The sequence below is a fragment of the Cinclus cinclus genome, chromosome 2 (genome assembly GCF_963662255.1).
Source record: "Cinclus cinclus chromosome 2, bCinCin1.1, whole genome shotgun sequence".
In the NCBI taxonomy this organism is placed as follows: Eukaryota; Metazoa; Chordata; class Aves; order Passeriformes; family Cinclidae; genus Cinclus; species Cinclus cinclus.
The window spans coordinates 27,861,372-27,884,948 of NC_085047.1; the positions used below are offsets into that span (position 1 = coordinate 27,861,372).

The 23,577-nt window shown below is 39.7% G+C and overlaps 1 protein-coding gene across 2 annotated transcripts in view; it reads right to left on the reverse strand.

The window, feature by feature from the left end:
• GSK3B (glycogen synthase kinase 3 beta) overlaps positions 1-23,577 on the reverse strand; it is a 148,556-nt gene that overhangs the window by 13,382 nt on the left and 111,597 nt on the right. The window contains exons 8-10 of one of the 2 annotated variants that reach the window (XM_062515510.1): positions 16,474-16,569; positions 7,105-7,143; positions 4,606-4,792 (exon numbers count right to left, since the gene is read on the reverse strand). In XM_062515510.1, coding sequence (XP_062371494.1) covers positions 4,606-4,792; positions 7,105-7,143; positions 16,474-16,569 — 322 coding nt within the window. The remainder of the gene's footprint in view (positions 1-4,605; positions 4,793-7,104; positions 7,144-16,473; positions 16,570-23,577) is intronic. The other variant, XM_062515511.1, reaches the window with a different exon arrangement.

A 23,577-nucleotide genomic window follows, 5' to 3' on the forward strand; every position in this document is an offset into this window, starting at 1 on the left:
AGGAGGTCATCTGGAGGAGAAATGAGAAAAGAACAGACAGCTCTTTACACAAGACCTCCAGATACCTCAGGCTGTACAGAAACCCAGCCAAATCGTGGCATGGGTTCTGTGAGGGGTTTTTGGACACAGTCTCAAATTATTTGGGCTCATTTTTAAGAGGTTATTGCTTTTCTTTAATGCTAGCTTTAAACTCAGGGCCTAAAGCAGTCCACTTGCTGAATTTTTTTTTCCTCTGCTGTTACATTAAGTTTCATTACTGCTGGGAGGGTGAAAGGCAGAAGACTCTCCCGATTACAAGCCTCTTATTACTACACATTTTCAGACTGTTGCTACACCACCTGCAACACCCATCTAAACTATCTTGTAATACTCCATTCAGGTCTAAGCAGACCCATGTAGTCCTTATAGAAAGCCCCAGTACTCACAGCACTTGTACAAATACAAAATCCTCAATTCATAGGGGAGTAATTAAGAATTCATATATTCATAATGTTAATGCAGAATTCCTGAATCTCCATTTAAAATGGAAAAATAAGCTGAAGAAACATGAATCCTGAAGTGTCAAACTGAACACCAGTTGTAAACCTATACTTCAATACTATCTTGCGTATTATCTGCTTTGTGCTAGAAAATGTTGCTCCCTTAGTAATTTTTCCAAATCTGTTTCTCAAATCTCTTATTACTGGGAACCTACTCTTCATGTTGCTCTTTCGAAAGTTTCTATCAGCCCTGCATTATTTTCTGCTCATCACTCAAAACACTATGGGCTGTGATGCAAACAAAAGGAGAACTAAAACAAGGAAACTCCATGCCACTTGCTACCTTCTGGTGCTGCACAATGCCTCGAGGTGCAGCTACAGACTGTCAGTGTTGCTGTAGCCCAAGAACCAGTTATTAGACAGAACAACACCCTCGCAAGGGCACTTTGACCCCCTTCTCATTCCTCCCTCATCTAATGTTGTGAGAACACATCCTTTTGTACTGTGGCAATAGTAATGGCTTTTTGTTGTGTTTACTGCAAGTGAAACCATTTCTCTGAAGCTACCTTAAGGAACTGTCACAGAGACTAGAAGACTGACTTTGCTCCCTTCTCACACCTCACATTATCTTTCTTGGTATGAAGTTTCTAAAATTCAGCATACTCTGCATGTCTTGAACTTTAAGAGGAGCAGGCCAATTCAGAGGAGATAAAAACAAAGTAAAGTGGAGTCTCTTGGTTGAGGTTCAACAGCAGCTTTGCTTGAGAAGTTGTTTGAATTTTTGCTATAATGTATTTTTGCAGCCATCCTATCTGTAAGAATGAGACATGGCAATACTGTGGAGAAAGCTTGACCTGTGATTATCTTCAGTTTACAAAATAATGAGAATCTCTGTCCTCAGTGCTTTCCCTCACAGTATCTTGGCAGTGTGGTCAACTGTAGCCTGGTTATGGAAAACAAATGTGCAACTCAAGGCTGGGTTAATTAAAACCAATATAGCTGCAAGAAGCTACTGTGGTCAAGGCAATCCCAACAAAGTTTTCAATATCATGATGTGAACAGAGCAGCTATCACAATTCATTTATGAGACCCATCCACATCAGCCGGGAGAACACCTTTGGCTTTCTGCTGATCAAATCATACCATCTGCAATCACTTAACTTGTCCAAGAAGGAGCATGAATGAAAATGTCCAGTTTTACTAGAAGATCAGATCACCTTCATTCCCCAAACACAAGAAAATGCCTGGTGTTGGGAAACAGTGCAGTGTTCTTTTTCAGTATTATTATACTTGATATATCAACACTACAAGAATTCCCTGGAAAAATTATTCTTCTGCCATTTTTTTTTGGTCACAATAACAAACTTTCCATTATATATACACATAAACACATACATTTATCTCTCTAAATAAAAGAGAGATTAAAGCTCACAGGCTAAGGTCATTAAAAATACAAACAAAACTCCCAATGCACTCCCCTCTCAATAAAAAGTATTTTATCTTCAAGAAGCATGATAACCATTCCTAAGTGCTGAATCACTCAAAGAATTTTACAGTCTTCTGTGTCCAACATGGAAGCAGCATGATGCAGCACAATTGCTGACATGCTACAAGTAGTTTAGGAAATGGCAGTCACTTCAGACTATTTGAAAATCTGGCTTTTAAGAGAAAAAATTGCTTTTTGTTTTGCAGATCTAAAAGCCTAACTTAACTGCAGCTCTGTGCTTAGTAGAGATAACTTCCTTAGCCAAAGTAATTTTTCCAAAACCCAATTAGCATATAGTATTTATTTAAATTAAGAGAAACTTACAGGCAAGACATCACTAATGACCAGACAATGCTCTCTTCAACAGATTTAATCTCTAAACACCCACATGCCCCACAACTACAGCTGGCTGCCAAAGACCATGATCTTCATCTTCCATATACCCTCATTGCTCGTTTTCTAGACTCTATCTGAGAAGCATCAATGCTCAGGTCAGCAGATTTGGTATGATGTTTAATTCCTTTTTGAAAATCAATCCAGTGCCCTAATAGTCAGATTTATCTTGTCACTTCTAACAATTTTGCCTTCAAGCCCTCTGCAGTCACCTCCTACGTCATGGGTTTCAGGCAACTGGATACAGCCAAATCAAACACTTCTAGAACTTAATACTGCCTGTTGAAAACAAAGGCTATTTAAAACAAAATTGTCTTTCATTACTTTTCAAATTACCACAGATGACTTAACATGACTCATTATCCATCTAATGATCTGGTATGTTTCCCAGTTGGGATTTCTGCTCTGTAGCAGTCAATTTGATATAACCTTGCACATTAAAGGCCAGAGAACAAGGACTGGACAGTAGTCATTGGAGGAGCAAAAGCTTCTTGTATATCTTGAGGTCACAGTCAGATCTGCTGTACATTTATCAACTACGAAATTCTTCCAATCACTGCTCTAAGCAATGTATTTAGGTATTTAGAAACAACACCACTTTGGGCTTTTTTGAGTTTGACTGGTCACCTGCAACAGAACTTGTTTGGAAATGCATTAATGATCAGCCTGTGTCCTGCCTTGCCCTTACAGATGGTAAAACCGGCACCTGTAGATGACAGACAGAAATTTGACTTTTTTATCTTAAGGAAATCACTCCAAAGGAACTGTTTTCTCTTACCATTCCCAGGACTCTGTGTGAGGGAGGGCATATTAACTCCTTAGGATGGCAAAAGAGGAGCTCTAAATTTGCCTGAGCATTAGGCTCAGCTTCCACACTACATGAGGTGAATCAGGGACACACTACCAATACATATATCTGCTTTTCCCCCAAGAAAAACATTTTTAATTGACTCACTATAGAACTTCCCAACTCTTTCTAATAATCTTATTTTCATGTAGTAGGTAAGTTCAACCTTAATGTCATCATGAAACAATTAATAAATACTTTCAAAAAGAATAGAGGTGAAACTGCCTTGAAATACTGGGATCAAAACTATTTTAGCTACTGAAGATGGCCTTAGAGGGGCAAAACAAAAGGTAATCCAGGAGTACAAGGAAGCAGTTGTAACATAACTACTGAATTTCTAACTTCTAACAACAGATGCAGAAATCACCACAGAGGACATGATGTGGAAGCACAAGCTATTTACTTGACCACTTTAATGCATTTATGCTTCATACATGGCCTGTATATTTTTAAATAAAAAGGCTCCACAAGTTGAAGGAGAGAGCTGTTTCACATTTTGGCAGAGAGGCACAGCATGCACTAGAGTTTGAAAAATGATATTGATGCTAACTGGGCCAAAAGGTGTTCTACACTTTCAACAGAAAATGCATACAGAACTATTCTTGTTCAAAGGGTGAGAGATGGCAGCTAATCACTTAAAGAAAAACAACAGAAAAAGTCCTCCAAAATTAATTACTAGCATATTTGTGTGCCATACTTCTCCTATGTTCTGTCTTGGCAGGCAAAACTATACGGGGAGGGGGGGAGGGGGGATCAGTTTTACATCTCTGACTTCTGGAGAAAAAAATAGATGAATGGTTTTAAAATCTGATACCAGCCTGGCTTCAAATAAGAATGTGAGTTGTACATTTATTTTTACAGTTTCTAAATGACTGAGTCAGTGTAATGCCAGATGAACTGTACAGCATATAAAATCTGGAAAATAAAGCATCTTTATCTTGCATCCAGAACCAAAATGGGCAGCAACACTACAAAGCTCCCTGCCAAACATAACATGCATTACTACTCGACTATGGTATTTCAGGTGTGAAGAAGCAGGACCATCTCCAAATGATATTTTAAACTGCATGGTCCACTGATATTTCACACAATGCCATCAGCCCAGTTGCAGACACTGAGCTATTCATACTCATACTCTGCAGACACATGCTATATACATGCAATCCTTCCTGATACAATCCAGTAACCACTACTCTCAGTACCTCAGCAAAATTGAACTGGAAGAATCAAGACTCTGAAAATCCTGTAACTTCAAGACCCTTTCATCTCGTTTTGAAATGGACAGCTGGTTATGCAACTACTTCATTAACTTAGTATCACTTAAGAGATTTTTACTTCTGAGGGAGTAACATCTGCACTACAACCAACATTTATCCTGCTGCTTCCTCCTCTCGGGCTACCTTGAGTGGTGAAATTGAAGAGTGCAGGTTTATCTCGCCCGTTTGGTAACTTGACATTTGGGTCCCGTAGTTCATCGAAGAAAGAGTGCGCGCAGGCCTCCAGGGGAGTCAGGCGGGCCGTGGGGGTGTACTCCAGCAGGCGGCTACATAGCGCAATTGCTTCGGGGGGAGTGCGGGGCCGGAAGACCTGAAGGGACAACAGGAAAACAAGCAAGGAGAAACAGGTTGTCTGGCTAGGTCTCATCTCTTTGTCGACCAGAAGCAAGTCAGAGCAATTAAACCTCTCATTGCCCATCAAGCTGGAACAAACAGTTTGTGCTAATCAAAGTCCTGCAAGTAAGTGTGAGAAAATCCATTCCTGGGGTTGAGAAAGGGTTAATTGCAACGCCTTGCACTAGAGTGAAAGTGCAATGCCAGCAAGAGACTTCATGAGAGCGCACTCAGAAAAACAACTTTGAGAATGAAGGGGAAACTCATTCAAAAATCGTGACAAACACACACAGGTGCTACCAGCCATGCATATGGGGTGAAGGTGGGGAAGAAGGTTCAAATGAGCAGGATTTACTGGATGTAAAAAATATAATACTATAGCCCCGCTATAGTTTTGGGTTGGGATTTTTCTGGCTAGTGAAGGAAGTCTTACTAACATGGACTTTTGCAGGCAGGCAGGTCAGACTGTTGCTATGGAGGCTGCTGTTCAGCTTTGGAGAAAAACAAGGAAAGCACGGGTGGGGTGCAGGAAATGTCTAGCTCCAATTTGCAAGTTACTCCTTCTGTGACCTTATTCTGGCAAGCTACTTCTGTAAGTTTATAGGGATAATTCCTGCACATTTGGTATTTGTAAGGACAGCTGAAAATTGCGTCAAGAAAACCAACTATTTTAGTCTAACAGATTTTTACTTTAAGTGATTACAAAAAGCAGTTCTTCACTGCAGCTTTGTTTTAAACCTCTAAGAATAGTTCTACCTACTGCAAACCACACTCTCCTTTCTCATTCCATTATAAGCAAAAGAGGAGTTAATCATGTACATGACCTGGATGGCCTCCTCAAGCACTTGTTTTTTGCTGTGTTGCAGGTAAAAATGCAGTCTGGAGTAAAGGGAGTAGGGTGGGCATGAGCATAAAGTTCTGATGCTAGCAATTTTGGTGAAAACTGAAGTAATACAAAATGCCTTTGCACCACTGCAGGTGAACTCAAGCCACACAGCACCAAGGATTAAAAACAAAAATCAGTGAATGACATGCTAGTTAATCACACATGAGAAATTTGCACAGGCATTTCTTTAGGAGGTTTTAAACCAGGTATATATTAAACACAAAAGCCAAGCTCAGCAGGGACTGAAATTTCCTGCCCTTCGTACCCAGCTGGGCCAGCAGCACTGGATTTGCTGAAGGTATGATGTGCTAACTAACTCATGTGGCAAGGAATACTGACTAGGGGAGAGGAGCCATGTACAAAACAATCTGACTTCATTCCTACTACCAGATTATTGCAAAACAAACTGCAAAAAAGTTTTCACACAAGGCCTATAATAACAAAAAGAAAGGCTTTAGCTTAACACTGCTGGCAGAGAGCCTGTACTGACCACTGTGTTAGCAGTGTAGGGCCACCTGAAGAAGCAGCAGAAGCTGCTTTGTGCCTGCTGCTGGTGGAGCTTGGATTGTTGACCACAGCACACAGTGGATGCAATTACTGCTCCCAAGTCACAGCCTGACCAGAACAAAATCCAAGACTGCCTCCAGTTAAAAAGAAAAAACCTTCTGGCTTCCCCCCACCTCCCCATGGTAAGTAGCACAAATGTGTATGTCTTGAGGTAAACCCACAGAAGTGAAGTTGTTCTGTATTTAACGTGAGGTAAAATTACTGAGGTCTCCCTCATGCACCTTCACAGTGATATTTTAACAGGTTTGATTTATCACAGCTTGAAACTTTAGTACTTCACTCTTAGCTGTGTTTTTCTCCTCATTACAGCTCACATATAAGCCACTATACAGATTTTAAAAAGAAAACAATTTTATTTACTTAAAGATGACAAGCCCTTATATTGAGAAAATTAGTAGCCAGACAGTCACAAATCCAACACAGATAAAAAAGTAGTACTTTCTTGTCCACTAAAACTCCTCATTTTCAAGTCCTTGAAACCCTAACATGTTTCCTAAACTCTGTTATGAACTGCTCAGCCTGCCTTTGGATCTGGAACTAGTCATTTGGGGTAGGCAGTTCCCGAAGTCTGCCCTAACTGCTTCAAACCAGAAAGGGGAAAAAAAATATAGATACTAGGAGGCCTCACATGGCCTTCTCCTGCATCAAGTGGTGACTAACACATGAAGCAAGTTACAGGTCTGTGCCCACCTCATGTCTATCAGCTTGTGCTACATTCACCTGGCTGCTGCCTCAAGGACGCAGTTTGAACTCAATTATTCCACTTCTACCATTTCTCCCCCTTTTTTTTTTCCAAGGCTAGGCCTAGTAATTTGAAAAAATGTTTAAGTACATACCCGTACTCCTGAGGTGAAATGTCCTGTTCCTGACGAGTCCTAAAGATGATAATGCAGTGAAATAATCCAAACAGGGGGAGTCAATCCAAAAGAGAATAGTCCAGCAAGGAAAAATATAGCCAGTATTATAAGAAATCCATGGTGTGGGGGACATAGTAAATGTTTACACAATTAGAAACTTTAAACATCAGTCTCCATAGCAGCAAGTCCAACTTCACCACAGTGTATGCCAAAAAATCGATTGTGCAATGGTGAGGCATAGTATAGAACCATTTCTATATGAAATTTATGTTCCAATGCCAGTGCATTTACTAAAAAAATAAAAAAAAATTGAAATCAAAACTCTAACTTGAACTAAAAGGGTAATTGAAATTTCCGTAATAAAGCATTTTCAGTCCTTGGTCCTGGATAGAAATGTCCACAGAACCAAGTGATCAGATTAGTTTGTATCCAAAGATGCATCCCACTTGTAAATCTGTCCCAGACACACAGTGTAAAGTTTTGGATGGTTTTGGGTTTTTCTCAAAAAACCCCAAATCCCTAGCAATTTGTGCTGAAGACAAAGTAAAAATCTGAGATCTAAACTTTAAATTTGGATACTTTTAATTTGTGTACACTATGAGTACCTCAGGCCGCCGCGGATTATTGTCCATTTTGGATTGACTTCCCCCTCCACTGGATTTTGTTTGCTGGCATTCTCTCTTTAGGATTCTTCAGGAACTGGACGTACCACCTCAGGAGTGCGGGTATGGACTGAATTTCTCTCTATTGCGGGTTTATTCCCCCTCATACCCGTCGCACCCATTACTTAAGAAATTTTTTTCTCCTCAATTTGTCCCCTCCCACCTCCTTTTTGAATAATGTCCTAAGAAATAAAAGCAATGCCCTCTATGGTCTTTTAGCTCTTCCCATTCAGCAAAGTTCCCCCACCAAGAACTACACGAGCAGCTGCCACCCATGGCAATGGCTATGCCAGCACTTCCATGCCACAGAGCACCGATGCCAAGGCAATGCTGGGCTGATGCTCTGTGGTGGGAAGGGGCAAGAGGATGGATAGACAGGGGGACCGGTGAGCCATGAAGCTCCTTGCAGATATGTCTCAGCAGGAGTTTAAAGTCTGTGTAGTTCTCAGTGAGGGAATCAATTTAGTAAATAATCCGCGGATTATTTTTAGTCTGCGGACTAAAATTTAGTGCACGGACTAAAATCCGGCCCATCGGAGCAAAGTCTGTCTTGGTCTAAAATACATTTGGGTGAAAGCAAAAGAAAAGAAAAAAAGAAAGAAAAAAAAAGGAAAGAAAAAAGAGGAAGGAAAAAAAAAAGGGAAAAAAAGCTAAGTGCACAAAGTGTTTGGGTAGACTAACATTTAGTATGCAGACTAAATACGGCCGGGCAAAAGGCACAGCAAGTCCACAAACAAAATAGAAACCAAAAATAAAACACTGACAGGAACTTTTAAAGCAATCAAATACTACCCCACCGGCGCAGCAGTTCATTTTTCTAAAATGAAACAAGACCCTGTGTAAGGCTATTTGTCCACAGGAGGGACCGAAGGCTCAAGTTTTCATTTTAAAAAATGAACCTGTTTTGGAGATAAACAAATGCAAACAAAAAGTTTTACATACAATATTCTTCAAGAAAAATTTGCACTTGAATAACTCAAAACCTCTTGTTTCTGCAAAGCAAATGAATTTCAGGCTGAGACCCAGGTTGCTGGTTTTTTCTTTGGGGCTTTTTTTTGGATGAGTTACAAAAATCTCTGGATGATCATGTCAAGTGGAAATGCTGACTCATCCAAAGCCACAACTTTTGGTGCTTTTGTTGGTTTTTTCCCACCCTCTTTCAGATCCCAATATATCTATACCTCACCAAAAAGCTGAGGGACCAGCGTGAGTTGTTTCTTTGTTCAGGCATGCTAGTGGTGCTCAAATAGCAAGACCATAACAGCGAGTCAGCAAGGCCTGACACACTCCTCTCTCCTCAAGTTGAGCTGCTATCAATGCACATTTTATGTTACTCCCCCTTCATTTTTTCTGGAACTACCACCATCTTCAACATTTCAGGCTTAAGTGCCCCTGGTGTACTACACAGCTCTCATCCCCCAGAGATTTGAATTCAGATGAAGGCTCTGTGCACTAGCAGAGCAGTCACATTTTATGTTACTAATCTGAAATAGCTCCTACCAGTGTAGTGGAGTTTACGCCCCTTCTGAATTTTATTTTTCTGCACATACGGAAAGATGAAAGAAAAAGGATGGAAAGCTCAGAATTCTCCTATTTCACTTCACTCACATCAGCATTCAGCTCTCAAATAAAACCACATGGGGCAAGAGCTAAGTATTGTTTTAACAGAATGGTTGCTCTGACTTTCAATTCAATGACATTCCTCAAACAAACTTTCCATGCACAACACGAGCTCCATCATCTTGGCGTAATTAAGCCCCAAAGCCAAAGCTTCACAATGTGACACCAAGGTGCTTTTCTAGCCAGCGTATATTAAAAGACATGATTTCATGCCATCAACCACTGTGCGTTTTGCATGCAGATTGTGAATACTGCCTGCATGCTGTGCTACCTAAGAGAGCAGAGGCTTAGGAAAATGACATCTGTTGCTAATGCATCAAGTTTGTGACACCATGGTTAAAAATTTCCTCACCAGCTTCAGACTCACATGCTTTGCCAAGAACCACCCACACCACCGACTCAAGGCTGACAGTCTGTGCACATCCTTCTGGTTTGTAAGCATGTTTTTTTATTGCACATGAACACTTAGGTAAGAGAGAAAGCTCCTTCCTTCAACCAAAAGCTTGTACTGTTTACAAGCCAAGTCATCAATGTACAACAGAACCCGCAAATCAGCTTCTAAAAAATGCTATCATTCAATACAACTACTATGAAGCAGCATTTTGATCACTTAAATTTAACACAATAAGGCTCATGAGAAACAACATATTCACAAAAGGAGAGGGAAGAGACACACAGAGGACAGAAATGTATGCACCAATCTCCACCTGACACAAAGAACACCAAGGCTGCATCTGAAGCTCTTGGGACTAGTCTTGTTTCAAACGCCTGAGAATTTCAGCATGGGATTTCTGAAATATGCCATTTGGCTACTTTGAAGTGTGCAAAACTCACGTGATAAAAAAATGGAGGCTAAAAAGTGTCCACAAAAGAGGCACTGGTGTTGGGAGATATTCTAAAAATATATATATAAGTCCCCCAGCTTCTTTCTCCAATTAAATTCCTCTGTGTTTTTTCTAAAAGCACCTCAGAAATAGTAAATGCCTGATTAGTCAAGAATTCCTGTCCAATGGCACTTAGACAGGAGAAAATGAAGTAAAGAAAATGAAGAAGGGTTAAGTGGCTTACAAATGAGCCAACACAGAACTGGGAACAGGACCAGGAACCTGTCTTGAAAGGTACTTCTTGTTGAGACCACAGACTTTTTACTGGGCTCCTTCCATTGAGGACCCTGTGGAAACAGAACGAGCTCATGTTTATTACCCAGTGCATGTGCTCTGCTTCTATCAAGCTCTAAAGAAAAGCAACAAAGCTAAACGGAACAAAAGAGCTTGCCTTCTTCTGAGAGAGAACCCCCAAAAATGTACCTCAGAGCTCTCAACCTTGCTGGGACAGCTGCTATGAACACCTTAGACAGATGAGTTGCAGTGGGATGGCTAAACAGACGGTACACTGCAGAAGACATGTTAAACTTAGCATTTGATTTCCCGAGTTGCACTGATCTAAATCCTTTCTTAATGAAGCATTAGTGCTCACTCATTTACTGTTAGGCAGTACCTTCTTTACTACATACGAATTGGGCAGAGGCAGGGCAATTTAGCACCCAGCAAGCCTGGCTTCTTTTCTCAGCCATGTAAGATAAGAGATTTACACTGTCAAAAATCATTGCTGCTACAAAAGGAGCTGGCAAATATGAACTTGCCAGAAAAACGTTGTTTCTTTTAAAGTTAGTGTCCAGCAGAGCTTTTTCACTCTTTGCCTGTAAAGCCATAATACATCAAGTGAAAATAAGAGTTGTACGCTTTAGAATGAGGTCAGGGCACAATTTCACAACAGGCATAAATCAAGTCCGGTTCATGCTGGAAATGAGAGTTCTGCCCTTTTGGATATGCAGGTCTGCTCTGGTCCCTTGTCCCAACATTTGCAGTCTGGGCAGAATGGTCAGTCAGGTAAAGAAAATTGATCCAAATCCTGAACATGTGCTGTTCAAGAGGCTTTTATGCCCACGCAAAGCATGGGAATTTCATTTCAGGAATATGCAGGTGCAAGGCGGAGAACTGACCCAACTCCATGATGAACTTAATGCCAGTTATGGAGCTGCAACCAAAGAAACATTTCATCCTCATTGGATCTTTGTTCCTCTACAAAAGAGCAGACTTAAATCTCAGAAAGAAGAGCTTGCAGTTTAATCTTAAATCTAAATCCAAGTCCACTTACAAGATTTCTGACAGAAGAGTTTTTACATTTTTGTCATCAGTTATAATTAGAAGTGACAAAATGAGCTGTCTGTTAATCCCTTTTACTGTTTTGTATTCTTTCTTGAATCCACAGTATGAGCAGTCACTTTGGAAGCCTTATAAGCAAAACAATCTGCTTTAAAACTAGACAACAGCAAGGAGAGCAGGAGTATGACAGGATGAAGACATAAAACCAGTTCTGGAGAGTGGAAAAACTTTCATGAGAGAGAGCAGGTTCTACATCCCCATCCTAGAGTGCGGGGAAGGCAACAGGATGGTCTGCTACAAGCACAGAATTATTCAGCATTCAAGGTAAAGTGATTAGTATGGGAAAAACATATATACAGAACATACACGTACACAAGAGTATATAAAGACTTAAATATTAGGCAAGTATTTTACAGTATTAGCAGAAATTACTTCATAATGTAAGCGGAAATATGAATTCTAAAGTCAATAGCCAAAGCTACTCTTTAGCACAACCAACTGTGGTTCTGCACAACTTCAGCTGCAGCCAGAATTGGCCAACAGTTTTGGAAAAGTGCCAGAAGGGATGAGCTCGAGTTTGAAGTCTCATCTTAGACACTGTATTCCTGTGCTTAAAACCATTTGGCTTAAAGACATGGACAAAAAAACCACCCTGAACAGTAACAAATAATTAAAAAGCCCCCAAAACAAAAAGGAAGTGCTTACAAAGTTGGGAGGGATCCTGCCCACATCTCCCACAAATTTATTGTGAAGGCAAAGCAATGCAGAGAAAAGTCCTCTTGTACTCATCCACAAGAGTGCAAAACAGAGGGGCAGAGATACTCAAAACTAATCTAAACATGACAGTTTTTCTCCCTGTTTCTTCCACTGTCAGGCAAATGACTCCTGTCTTTTTCCAACTGAACACTGACTTGGAAATTATTGTCCAGGCACCAGCTAAGTATAGATTTGGGGATGGTGAAAAAGGCTATGCTCTTGAGTACACTCAGATTTATCTCAGCGAAAGTATATTCAAAAAATGCCTCCATGTTTGAAAAATCTTGCAAGTACTTTCAGAACAGAAGAAACAAAGGCAACCAAACCACAGCACACTGAAGGGACTCACTGTCCATTTTTAAGAGCTGCCTTGAGTAGAAACTGTTTCCATGTCTATACATTGGAGACAAAGGCAGAGGTTATGATTAAGTAAAGAAAACTGCCTTTGCTGTTAGAACTTATATTGTTCTGGCATCACGAAACATGGACATCTATATGCATACATATCTTTCATTATCCTGACATTGTACTGGCAAACATGTGGCAGTATCCTTAGGTGGGGAAAAGAAAAAATCCCAGAGAGTAATTTTCCCCACACAGAAAGGGCTTAAACTACATAATTCTACTGCATTTACTACAATCTTAACGAGATCTTTTACTAGCTAGATGCAAGAAGAAAGGCAGCCTGTCACAGCTGGACATTTTATGTATTTCTGGAAGTTAGCACTGCCTTTGATTTCCACTATCCCAGGGATCTGAGACCTGAAAGCAGTACCTGAGTAATGCCAGGATAAAGGGCAGCTGTAACTGGGCCATGGTAAGCAACACCCATCTACCACAAGCTTATGAAGAATGCCTTTAGACCTTCTGTTGACTGTCCCACTGTCCCTGCTCCTTTCCAAAAAGGGCCAAAAGATTCACAGAAAATCACCAAAGCTGAACTTAACAGCCCTGTGATTTACAGTCTTGCACTAATTAAACCTGGATTTCCTCCTAGGCTTTATATAGTCATATGTTAACCATATAAAGAGTTACATGGTATAGATGAAGCTTGATCAGAAGAACAGAAACAAGTATAAAGATAAGTAGCACAGATCAGACTGCACTTCTGCAAAGAAAGAAGGCTCAAGGAGTTGAGGTGGTGAAAGACACAGAAGCAAAGATATGACCCAGTAAGAACAATACCAGCAAATATCCAGAAAGAGCAGCAACTTTTATTTAATGAGCTGACACCATTAGTAAAAATGGACAGGTTTTCCAGCCCAAGATATACCTGAAGCTGTAGGATACACCTCTATGAATATAACATATTCTATATGTAGTGAAAATAAAGGGAAGTTTGGATGAAAATAACATCTAAGTTACTAAACATACTGGTATTCTGAAAAGGACCCCCCCCTGCCAAAGCACCAAAATGTCCTAGATTCCTCCTGTTGAGGCTGGGGTTGTAGGGATAGGCGACAGAGGAAAAGAAGAGGGAAGCCCTGTTTCTGAAGAATGGTTTGAGAGATTCCTGGAAAGTTCAGATTCCCTTTTCTTTCACTAGCCAGGGACATGTTGAACTTCCATCATCACGTGCCTCATGCATGTGAACTGGTATAAAAATACACACATGCTTGGCCAACACAAAACTGTGCAGGAGATGAGAGAGAGGTCTCTGAGTTTTATAATGGGAGACTCCAACTCTTAAGTTACAAATTTACTTCAAATCTGAAACTGAAAAATCAGTCTGAGAATTGTTCGCACTGCAAATACTGCTGCATACTATTGCTGCAGCACAGAAAAATTGTTTTTAGAGTGTTAGTTAGACTTCTCATAATTTAAGAAGGAAGTTATCAATACTTCATTAGGATAGTACCAATTTATTTCTACTGAAAAGCCTAAGATACATCTATGAAGTTAGGCTTCAAGCATCCATAAAACTTGTGCTCAAAATTCCAATTTTAGCCCAGAATTGATTCTCAGAAAACAATGTTCCTTCATAAATTTTTCTGTCTTCAGAGTTAATTTCTGCCTCTTTAAAAAACCCAGAATATATTATATTGCACTATAGCACCAGCCACCATTCTTCACAAGTAGCTAACATCAAGTGTAGCAATTATACATCATCACAGCAATACTTAGTAGGAAAGTAACATAATACTTAGTAGGAAAGTGCCTCCCAGAAACATCTAAAAGAGCAGACCAGAACCAGATACATCCAGTACAAGTCAGCATCACAGAATTTCAGATGCAACCTATATATACTACAGCTTCCGAAGAAAATCTATGCACACTTTTGCAGACAAAGGAAGTTCCCTGAAAACAAGACCTTACTTTTGTACAGACTAATGGCCTGGAAACAACCAGTTCCAGACTGCATAGAAATATGCACTGGGCACCTCAATCTCATGAAACTAACTCCAGCAAGGGACTACAAATCCAACTTTGACAAATACCAATGACAAATACCCAGCACAAAACAAGGAGAATACTTTAGTGTCTAAGAGCTTACAGAAAAGAGTGACTATATTCTCAGTACTTCTCTTTCAAACATGCTGAAAGCAGCTGCCTAGAAGTTATTTCACACGTACAAAAAAATCCTTCTGTCAGCTGAATCCTCTGGTCATAACCGCTCAACAAAAATAACCACCTCTTATCTACTGTCACCTTCAGTAATTCTTTAGATTAGATGGTAAAGATTTGTGCTTCTGAAGCTGCAAGTTCAAGTCCTGTTGGCAACTAGCTGTACCAGTCTAGTTATGCACACAGCTCTAACAAAAAAACACAAACAACAACATTATCACTTTCACTTCTTCAGTCACTCCTGTTTATTCAAAGCCAAAGCTCTGAAGAGGGTTTTGTCACTATTCAATTCTAAGACAGAGAAGCTCTGAGAGGATTGCCTGTGCCCACTGACATGTCATCAGTTATATCAATACAACTGGGTAAGAAGAACCACTTCTATGTAATGCTACTACTTAAATCTATCATAGCTCAACATGCTCAAAACGTTGAAAGAAAAGGATCTTGAGAAGTAATACACCAAGAAGATAAGAAAATAGGCATCATTACCAGCATTGTGCTGGGCAATATATTTTTTTAAATTTAGCATTTGTATAATAAGTACAGATTTCATAAATGAAATCTCATGTAACCAAATTGCAATAAATTGGTTTGAATGCTATTCTACACCCAGCTGATATCAGGAAGAGCTGTGTGCAGAATTACTTGAGAGAATAAGAAGCTATGCTGCAAGCACAATTCTCCAACACTAACTGTGACCTAACCGAGAATGCCACAGAGTATTTGGTCCAAAAGAATCTGCCTAGGACATGTGCTCAGCTAGGCATGCAACCCTTCCACACACAGATACTGCTTTCTTAGCAGAAGGAAACCTGAGTGCTGAGATAAGATGGAAATACACTGTGACTATAAAAGACATTTTCTCAAGCAGCAAGAAGAAATGTTAACTACCCAGGTTTCAATTGTTTGAGATTCAATATTCAACTTATTCCACACCCAAGAGGCTGACTAAAAGACCGTTACTCTGCCCAAGTAAAATATTCATCTTTGCTTGATATGTGAAAGACTATCACTAGCAGTTTCCTCTTTGGTCATGGAGGTTGTAATATTGTCTTGTGTGTATTTCATTGGTGTCTCCTTATGAAAACTAGATAACAAGACATCTTAAGAAGCGACTCCAAGATAAAAAATCTCCACTGTACAGCACACCCACAGAAGTACAAACAGAATACCTATGAGAGAAGCATTTAAGAAAGTGACTGCTAGCCCTCATCACACTATTTTACAGCACTAAAAAAGTGCCACATACATACTGGAACACTTTCCTCATTTCCTTGTGACCTTTGTGCATATCAGCTGATAGCATGACAATATGTAGAATATGCAAACTGCTAGAAACACACACACCATTATCAAAAATCAAAACAAAACAAAAACCAACCCACCTACAGGCAACCCCCAGACCAGCAGATATTACAGAGTACTGTTACAATATCTCCTCCTCAGCTACATCAAAAGTTTGCAGGTCCCCAGCTTAATTAAAAGCACCCAGTTTAGACTGAAACTCACCAAATCACTGAACAAGCTGAACAACTTTACTTTCAGCCCACATCTTTATTATTCAGATCATATAGACTCACCTTAGTCCATGGATGTGCCTTAATCTGAGGAAATTTGAATTCAGTATAGTTTGGATTCATTTCTCTAATTTGCTCCCTTGTAGGCGTTCCCAGAACCTATATAGGACGGAAATAAAAAGGCAAATTGTTTGGATATGCTTCATATGGAATTAAGACTTAAGTATAACCTATCAGACATTGAGACAACTGAAGTCATTCTATGTAACTAGTAAGTTAATACAGTGTTGAGAGCAAAACAACAAGACTTCTGCACCCACGAGAGGGAAGTCTTCTCTCTGGGCACCCTTCTCCAGTCTTTGATCACTGTCCAGAGTAAAAAAAAAGTGCTGTACTCTTGCTGCTGCCACTTGCCCAAGTCAGTGGGCAACACTAAGAAAAGTGTGGTTCTTTCTTCATTCCCTCACACCATAAGGCTTTTATACACTCTGTTAAGAGCCCCCCTCCACCCCCAGCCAAGTCTTCTCTAATTCAGGTGAACAGAGCCAGCTCTTGCAATCTCTCCTATGACAGATGCTCCAGTGCCTTAATCACCTTTGTGGCACTTGCTCCAGCATCAGTGGTCTCTTGTTGGCAATTCAGTTCATGCTCCAAGCTCAGTGTCAAAAAATTAATTCTCTTACAGAGTTTTTCACAAAATTAAAGCATCTCTCTCAAACTTAGTGATGTTTTAGTGGGGTAGAGAGTTCACTTTAATTAGTTATATCAAACAGTACTACCAAACACATTCAGGGACTGCAGTTCACTGCATATGGTTGATTAAGGATCAGACAAGTAGCACAGACTGTATTTTCTAAGTCCTCTGACAAGCTTAAAAGATCAGCCAGTTACTGCTGAGTGTCTTGTACTCTCCTCACAAAAAAAAAAAAAAAAAGTGTAGGTTTGGGCAGTGCTTTCTCATCTCAGTATTTCCACACAGAGGACAGACTTAGTTTAAACCTAACTTGGAAGTATCTAAAAGGCATAGCACCTCTGGTTTACCTTTCCCAAGCTGTATTTCTCATTCTAAGGATCTGTGCAATGTTATTGATGGATGCAAAGTAGTAGTATGAGAAATAAACAATTGCACATCTCTTTGTAGGTTTGGGTACATTTTGAAAGGATTTCAGAAATCCCTTGAGGTAATAAGCCTGACAATATGGCATTAGTGCTTTCTTTTCAGTTATCACCAAGTATGAGAGAGCCACTGTCTTCTAGTTATACATAAAAGTTGCAAAGTATTTTCAGGAAATCCTATTGTTTTCTGCTTGCACCCAAGCACCTTTCTAGGCACCTTTTTGCTCTGCCAAGAGAAGGGGAGATGGCAGGAGTTGCTCCTCCATGCTGGGCTCAGGCTCATCTATAGTGTAAAAACCTGTAGTGGCACTATTTTGGCCACATGACAAATCCCTCCACACAGCTTAGCGTAATGGTATCACCTCATCTCATCAGACTGTACTGCTACCATCAGGCAACAAATGATCACACGATACTGGCGCTCTAACTTGCTGCTTGATTAAGAAATATCTGGTTACAAATTCCGGTATCCGTGTACATTTTCATTCTTTTAGAAGAATGGAAATTATAAAAATGCACTCCAGAAAGTCAGGTAAGGAGGTAAAAGAATAAGGAAACTATTGTTTGAGTAATTTGTGGAACAGAGAAACTATCATCAAGTATTATGAACAAAACTTGGTATCTCTTTGCTACTTAAAGTAAGAGTTACACAACACAAAAATTCCTATCCAAAAAGCAACCTTTTAAATAAAGAGCAGCAGCAGAGGAAAAACACTGCAACTTGTTCAGACAGTTACTTCTTAGATAACTAATCTGACCAACAAACTGTATAAAATGAACAATAATGCTTTGTAGATCACATCGCTCATGAGGATTTAAAACCCACCTCATTCTAAAAGCCAAGGGTTTGTCTCAGAGATGCCAGCAGATTTTTTTTGTCTGTGTCTGAAAACACAGTTTTTGCTTAGGGGGTAAAAAAAGAGAATGTTTGCAGATTCCATATATTTTGCTCAACTTTCAAAGGAAAAAAGGAAAATGTGCCCTGTCCCTGCTGGTTTTCTGTTTGGCATCCACCAGAGCATCAGCCACCCGGCTGCCAGCCCTGCCAGGATGGTGCTGCTCTCAAAGCTTTGATAACCATCACTCTCAAACCTTTCCAGTTCTAAAAGATGAGGGGATTTCACAACCTAAATATTATTTTCATACCAATTCAGGATAAAAGTAATTTTTAAAACCTTGGAAGTTTGTTCAATTACTTAAAATTCACTTTCTGAAAAGTGATGGGCACCTTCTATTGCTCTCTCACCTTTTCTAAAAGCAAAGTATTCAGGTCAGGTTTCCGTAGTATAAACAATACTTTTTAAAAAGCATGTTTACCTTCTTTACCCTTTTTCTCATTAAAAAAAAATCCTTCAATAGCTTTTCTAAGAAGCAGCAAGTAGATTTATTTTTAATATAGCCCAAATATATCAACCTGGCTTGGTTGCCAAGGCTGCTCAGAACAGGAGCCTACACAGTGCAAGTATATTTAAAGACCACCTATAACATCAGAGAACTCAGATTAGATAAGCAAGGTCAATTTCATGGAAAAATCCAATGTCTATTCATATATTTCACCAAAAGCACAGCTGTAACTCCAGATGATGGGAGAGGGCAACTCCTAAGGCATCTAAGCAGCAGCACTTAAGGTTTCATGAATGCTTAGAAAAGAAGGTATTGAAAAGCAATGATGGTAGCTGAAAGAAGGGACTGTCTGACCTTTCAGCTACATAGCAGCCTTTGACACATGAAATAACTGTACAAAACGAAATGTGAATACTAGTAGCTACACAGTGTATTTATATTTACTCTGCTCTTTTGAGACTGAAAAACCAGAATGCGATTCCAATTTGTACTGAAAGCGGATTAAAGGAAAAAAAAAACCAACCGCAAAACAACATACCCCAACATCCAACCAAAAAACTGAAGAGTAGCAGTTTGGAAGGAAGAATAGACGTTTTAAAGACTGTGCCAAATTCAAGTTACAAATTAGAACACCGGGATGAATAAACTGATAAACTGTAAAGCTGTACCAGTACTTGATGTATCTTGAAGAGGTCCTCTAGTGCATCTCTCCTCATCCCCCAATATACCAGTTCTGTTTGCTACATTATTTGTAATTGTACCTCACTGAGTCATACCAAATTTTTAGTACATTGGGAATACCTTCAAGTAACCTTGGTAACAGCAATCACTTAAGCTGCTGCAAAAATTGGTCAAAATACTTATTTTGACAAAGAAGCATGAATTACTGTGCTCATTTTCGGCAGAATTACTCCATGAAATAGCTGCTCTTGCTGTATCAACTCTGAAAATACTATAGATCAGATATTCCTTGGAGAGCTTTAACAGAATCACAGAATGGTTGAGACTGGGAGGGATCTCTGGAGGTCATCTGGTCCAAACCCCCTGGACAAGCAGCACTGTCCAAAGTCCACATCCAGACAGGTTCTCAGCATCTCCAAGGACAGAGAGTTCTACAACCTCCCTGGGCAAACTGTTCTAGTGTTTGACCACCCTCACAGCAAAAACTGGTTTGTGTTCAGATTGAATTTCATGTGTTTTAATTTGTACCCATTCATCTTGTCCGGTCATAGGATGCTAAAGAAAAGAGGCCGGCTCCCTTTTGAACCTTCTTTTCACATACTTTGTACACTAGTAAGATTCCCAGTGATCTTGAAAATGTCAGAGAGCTTTTAAGAAATACAGGATCAAATACTGATTTGTTCAGGTCAATGCAGATTGGAACATACTAGTCCACTTCCTCAGGAGTCATACAGAAAGTGATTTTATCAATGAAAATGTTGATTCTCTTTTTTCTATTTAACACTTGAAAAAAAAAAAAAGAGAATCAAAGTAAGTACTTACTTAGTACTACAAAGTAAGTACTAAAATAATACTAAGTATTATTTTTAATAATAAAAGTACTATTGTCTGATGGAATCAACTGCAACTAGAATGAAGCCTTAACATTCAAATGAATGAAAAGGGAGATCTATGTGAGACTACAGAGCATCTTCCTGCAAGTGAAGATGCCAGGTCAACTAGTTTTGCTCTTCAATACTGATTGTCATCATCATCTCTTAAACAGAAACAAAGAAGCATTATCTACTAAGATTAATTAAAGAAGACACTTGCTGAGAAGCAGACAGTACTCTGATTCTCTCAAAAATTGAACACAACAGGTTCCACAGTATATTCTGTCAAGGTTTTCCCTTGACATTAATCTGTAATGGATGAATCTACCCAAAACATTTTTATTTATTCCATGAACAGGGTTTGCCAAAGTAGAGTAATGGTATGCATCTCCTGCAGTCAAAGAAAAGCTATGATAAAGGAAGGCTCACAAGAACGTCATCCTTACCAAACAAGAAGGGGGGATTTATGAACCTGGAATAAGCCCTGAATTTGAATAAAGATTTTCAGTTTATGTTCTTACAATCAACTTTTATAGGAGGAAAAGATGGATTATTCAGCTCCAAGACACTTCAGTTACACCTCAGTACGAAGACAGCTGCTGCCCACACCTGCTTCACTATGCAAAACTGCACTGAGTCATTTATGACCAAACCCACACTGCTGCAACAGCAGAGGAAAAGGAAACTGTAAGAGTTTCAACAAATCCCATTGGAATAAAGGCGCTATATGACAACTATTGTTACTGCTGAACATTTGCCAAAATGTAATCAATTAGAAGCACAGGGACCTTGGTTAGAACCAAGGGTTTAGAAGCTCCAGCTGGTAGTAACTGAACTAGAGAGGGGAGAAGAATGTGATAATTTAAATCAGAAACCTCTAGAAAGCCATGGTTGTAGTGGTATAGGGGTCTTCCCTGGGAAAACTGTGCAAGTTTATGAGGAAATGTATTCCTAAAAGCCTGGTGTTTATGGCTTGCCAGATGGTATAATTAATACTTCTACAAACATGACTGCACCTCTTCAGAAAGTCGTGAGAGGTGTGCCAATAGTTATTTTTAAAATTCACAGTATAGCATCTCAAGCAGCTAACATGGCTTGAGACAGTAATTCAAGAGTTCTGTGGTAGAAAGTAAACTAAACTTACCCACTTTACACACACTTCCTTTCAAAAACTCTTTCTTGTCAAACACTGAAAGCCTACTAAATATAGAATTTTTTTTCTATTCATAACACGAAAGGAGCTATACATCAGGAATAGGAAGAAACCCATTGTCACTGCTGACATGAATATAATTGCCCATCAACCTTTTATACTGCCTGCCTGCAAGCACTGGAAGTGATGAATTAAGTGAGGCACAGGAACAGACAAGTTGTGATATGGGCGGACATCAGGGAAAAAAATGACAGGAGACTTCCCTTAGGGTTGAGGATAGAACCCAAGTGAAAGCCCATGTCAGATGCAGGCAGGTCGTCAGCACAGGACCACATGCAATAATATGAAATACTCTCCTATGACTTACTCTCCCAGAAAAAAAGGCTCCTCTCTGCTCATTAACTACTCTGACTGGATTTGCTTTATTTCAGAAACTGAGCCCAAAATAGTACCTTGACATTTGAGCATGAGCCATATATTATAATTGCAGTCTATACTTAGCATTAGGCACAGTAAAATTGTCAAGAGCCCAAAAAGTTACACATGAATAGGATTCCTGATACTATTGAACTTGCTTTTTCATACATTTTTTTTCCCCCTTGCTCCCCCGTACCCAGGGAACTATGAGAAGATTTTATTATTCCTCTTAAATTACCATGATATGCCAGTTTTGGTGCAAGGAATAATCACAGTGCAGTAACAACCAAAAAACTCAAAGCAAACACCACCCCCACCCCATAACCCCCACTTCTTTCCTGCAGCTTTCACAAGTTGGTTGATTCATTTCATATTCTAAATAGCAGCATACAGAAAAAATATTTCTGGTAAAGAAAACATCAGGCAGATTGGCTAATCCTGTCCTCCCATGTCCCAGGGCTGCTCAGACAATTACTGCTGCTTTGTTCCTTCGACAGATTTTTTTTTCCCCCTGCTTTTGAGGGGAGTAGGGGGAGGGTACTTAACAAACTTTGAGAAGATAATTATCTTAGAAACAAACCCATTACTCTTCTGAGATTCACTTCCTGCAAGAGGGATAAAGAGTAACTGCTGTCTGCAGGAAGTGCACTTGAAGGTGTTTTAGTTTGGAAAGCATACGCCAGCCAGTTTTATCTTGACAGCTCTGGGATGATGGAGAGCTTGTGGGGCCAGGAATGTCAACAAATTTCCAAGCTTTCACAGTGAGCATGTCAGTCCTGCAGCCACCACTGCTGCACTGTAAGATGCACACAGAAGATTGAAGATTTACGAAGGAGTCTCTCCTGACTGCATCTCAAAGAAAAATCACTCTTGTGGCCTAGGTGCTCCTTCTTTCAAACTGTATTCAGCAGGGTCCCACTTGCATAGTGGATTTTAAATAATGAAGTGGCAACTGCAACCTTCCTGGGCTGCTGGAAGAATCCATCTTCTTCCAGCTTTGGATGAAGTCCAAAGCTGCATGACTGCTCTGAGGAGTAGTGTTTACTTGTACATAATTTCTTTACGGGATCACTGATGAAATCCACACTACCACCACTGTGACCGTTTCAGAAACTGAGCACGTTTCTGAAGGACATGTCACTTGAAAGCCAGTAGGGGCATGAATTTTAACAAGTATATTGGGTTACCTACTTGAGATATTCCCAGCGATGGGACAACCTAACATTTGGAACAGCAAGCAAGTGCTAAAAATAAGAAGAGCCACCATTCAAGATCAAAATTCAGAAAAAGCACAGCACATGGTTTCTTTCCTGTAATAGCATGAGTATTCAAGAAGAGTATACTTGGGTTAAACTATTTCTTCAGATGGACCTCCAAGACAGTATTCTCCTCTATTAAATATAATTTTGTCTGGGATAAGTGGTCAAAGTTCCCTCTTTCCCAGCCAGACTGAGAACATGTAGAAAGACCATATTTAAAGAAACAGGAACAAGAGGAAAAAAATTAGAAGAGGACTCTTGATGCAATTGAATGTAATGCTGTGGTTCTATAGGGGCACAGTTTTCCAGAGCAGTTTGCAAATAC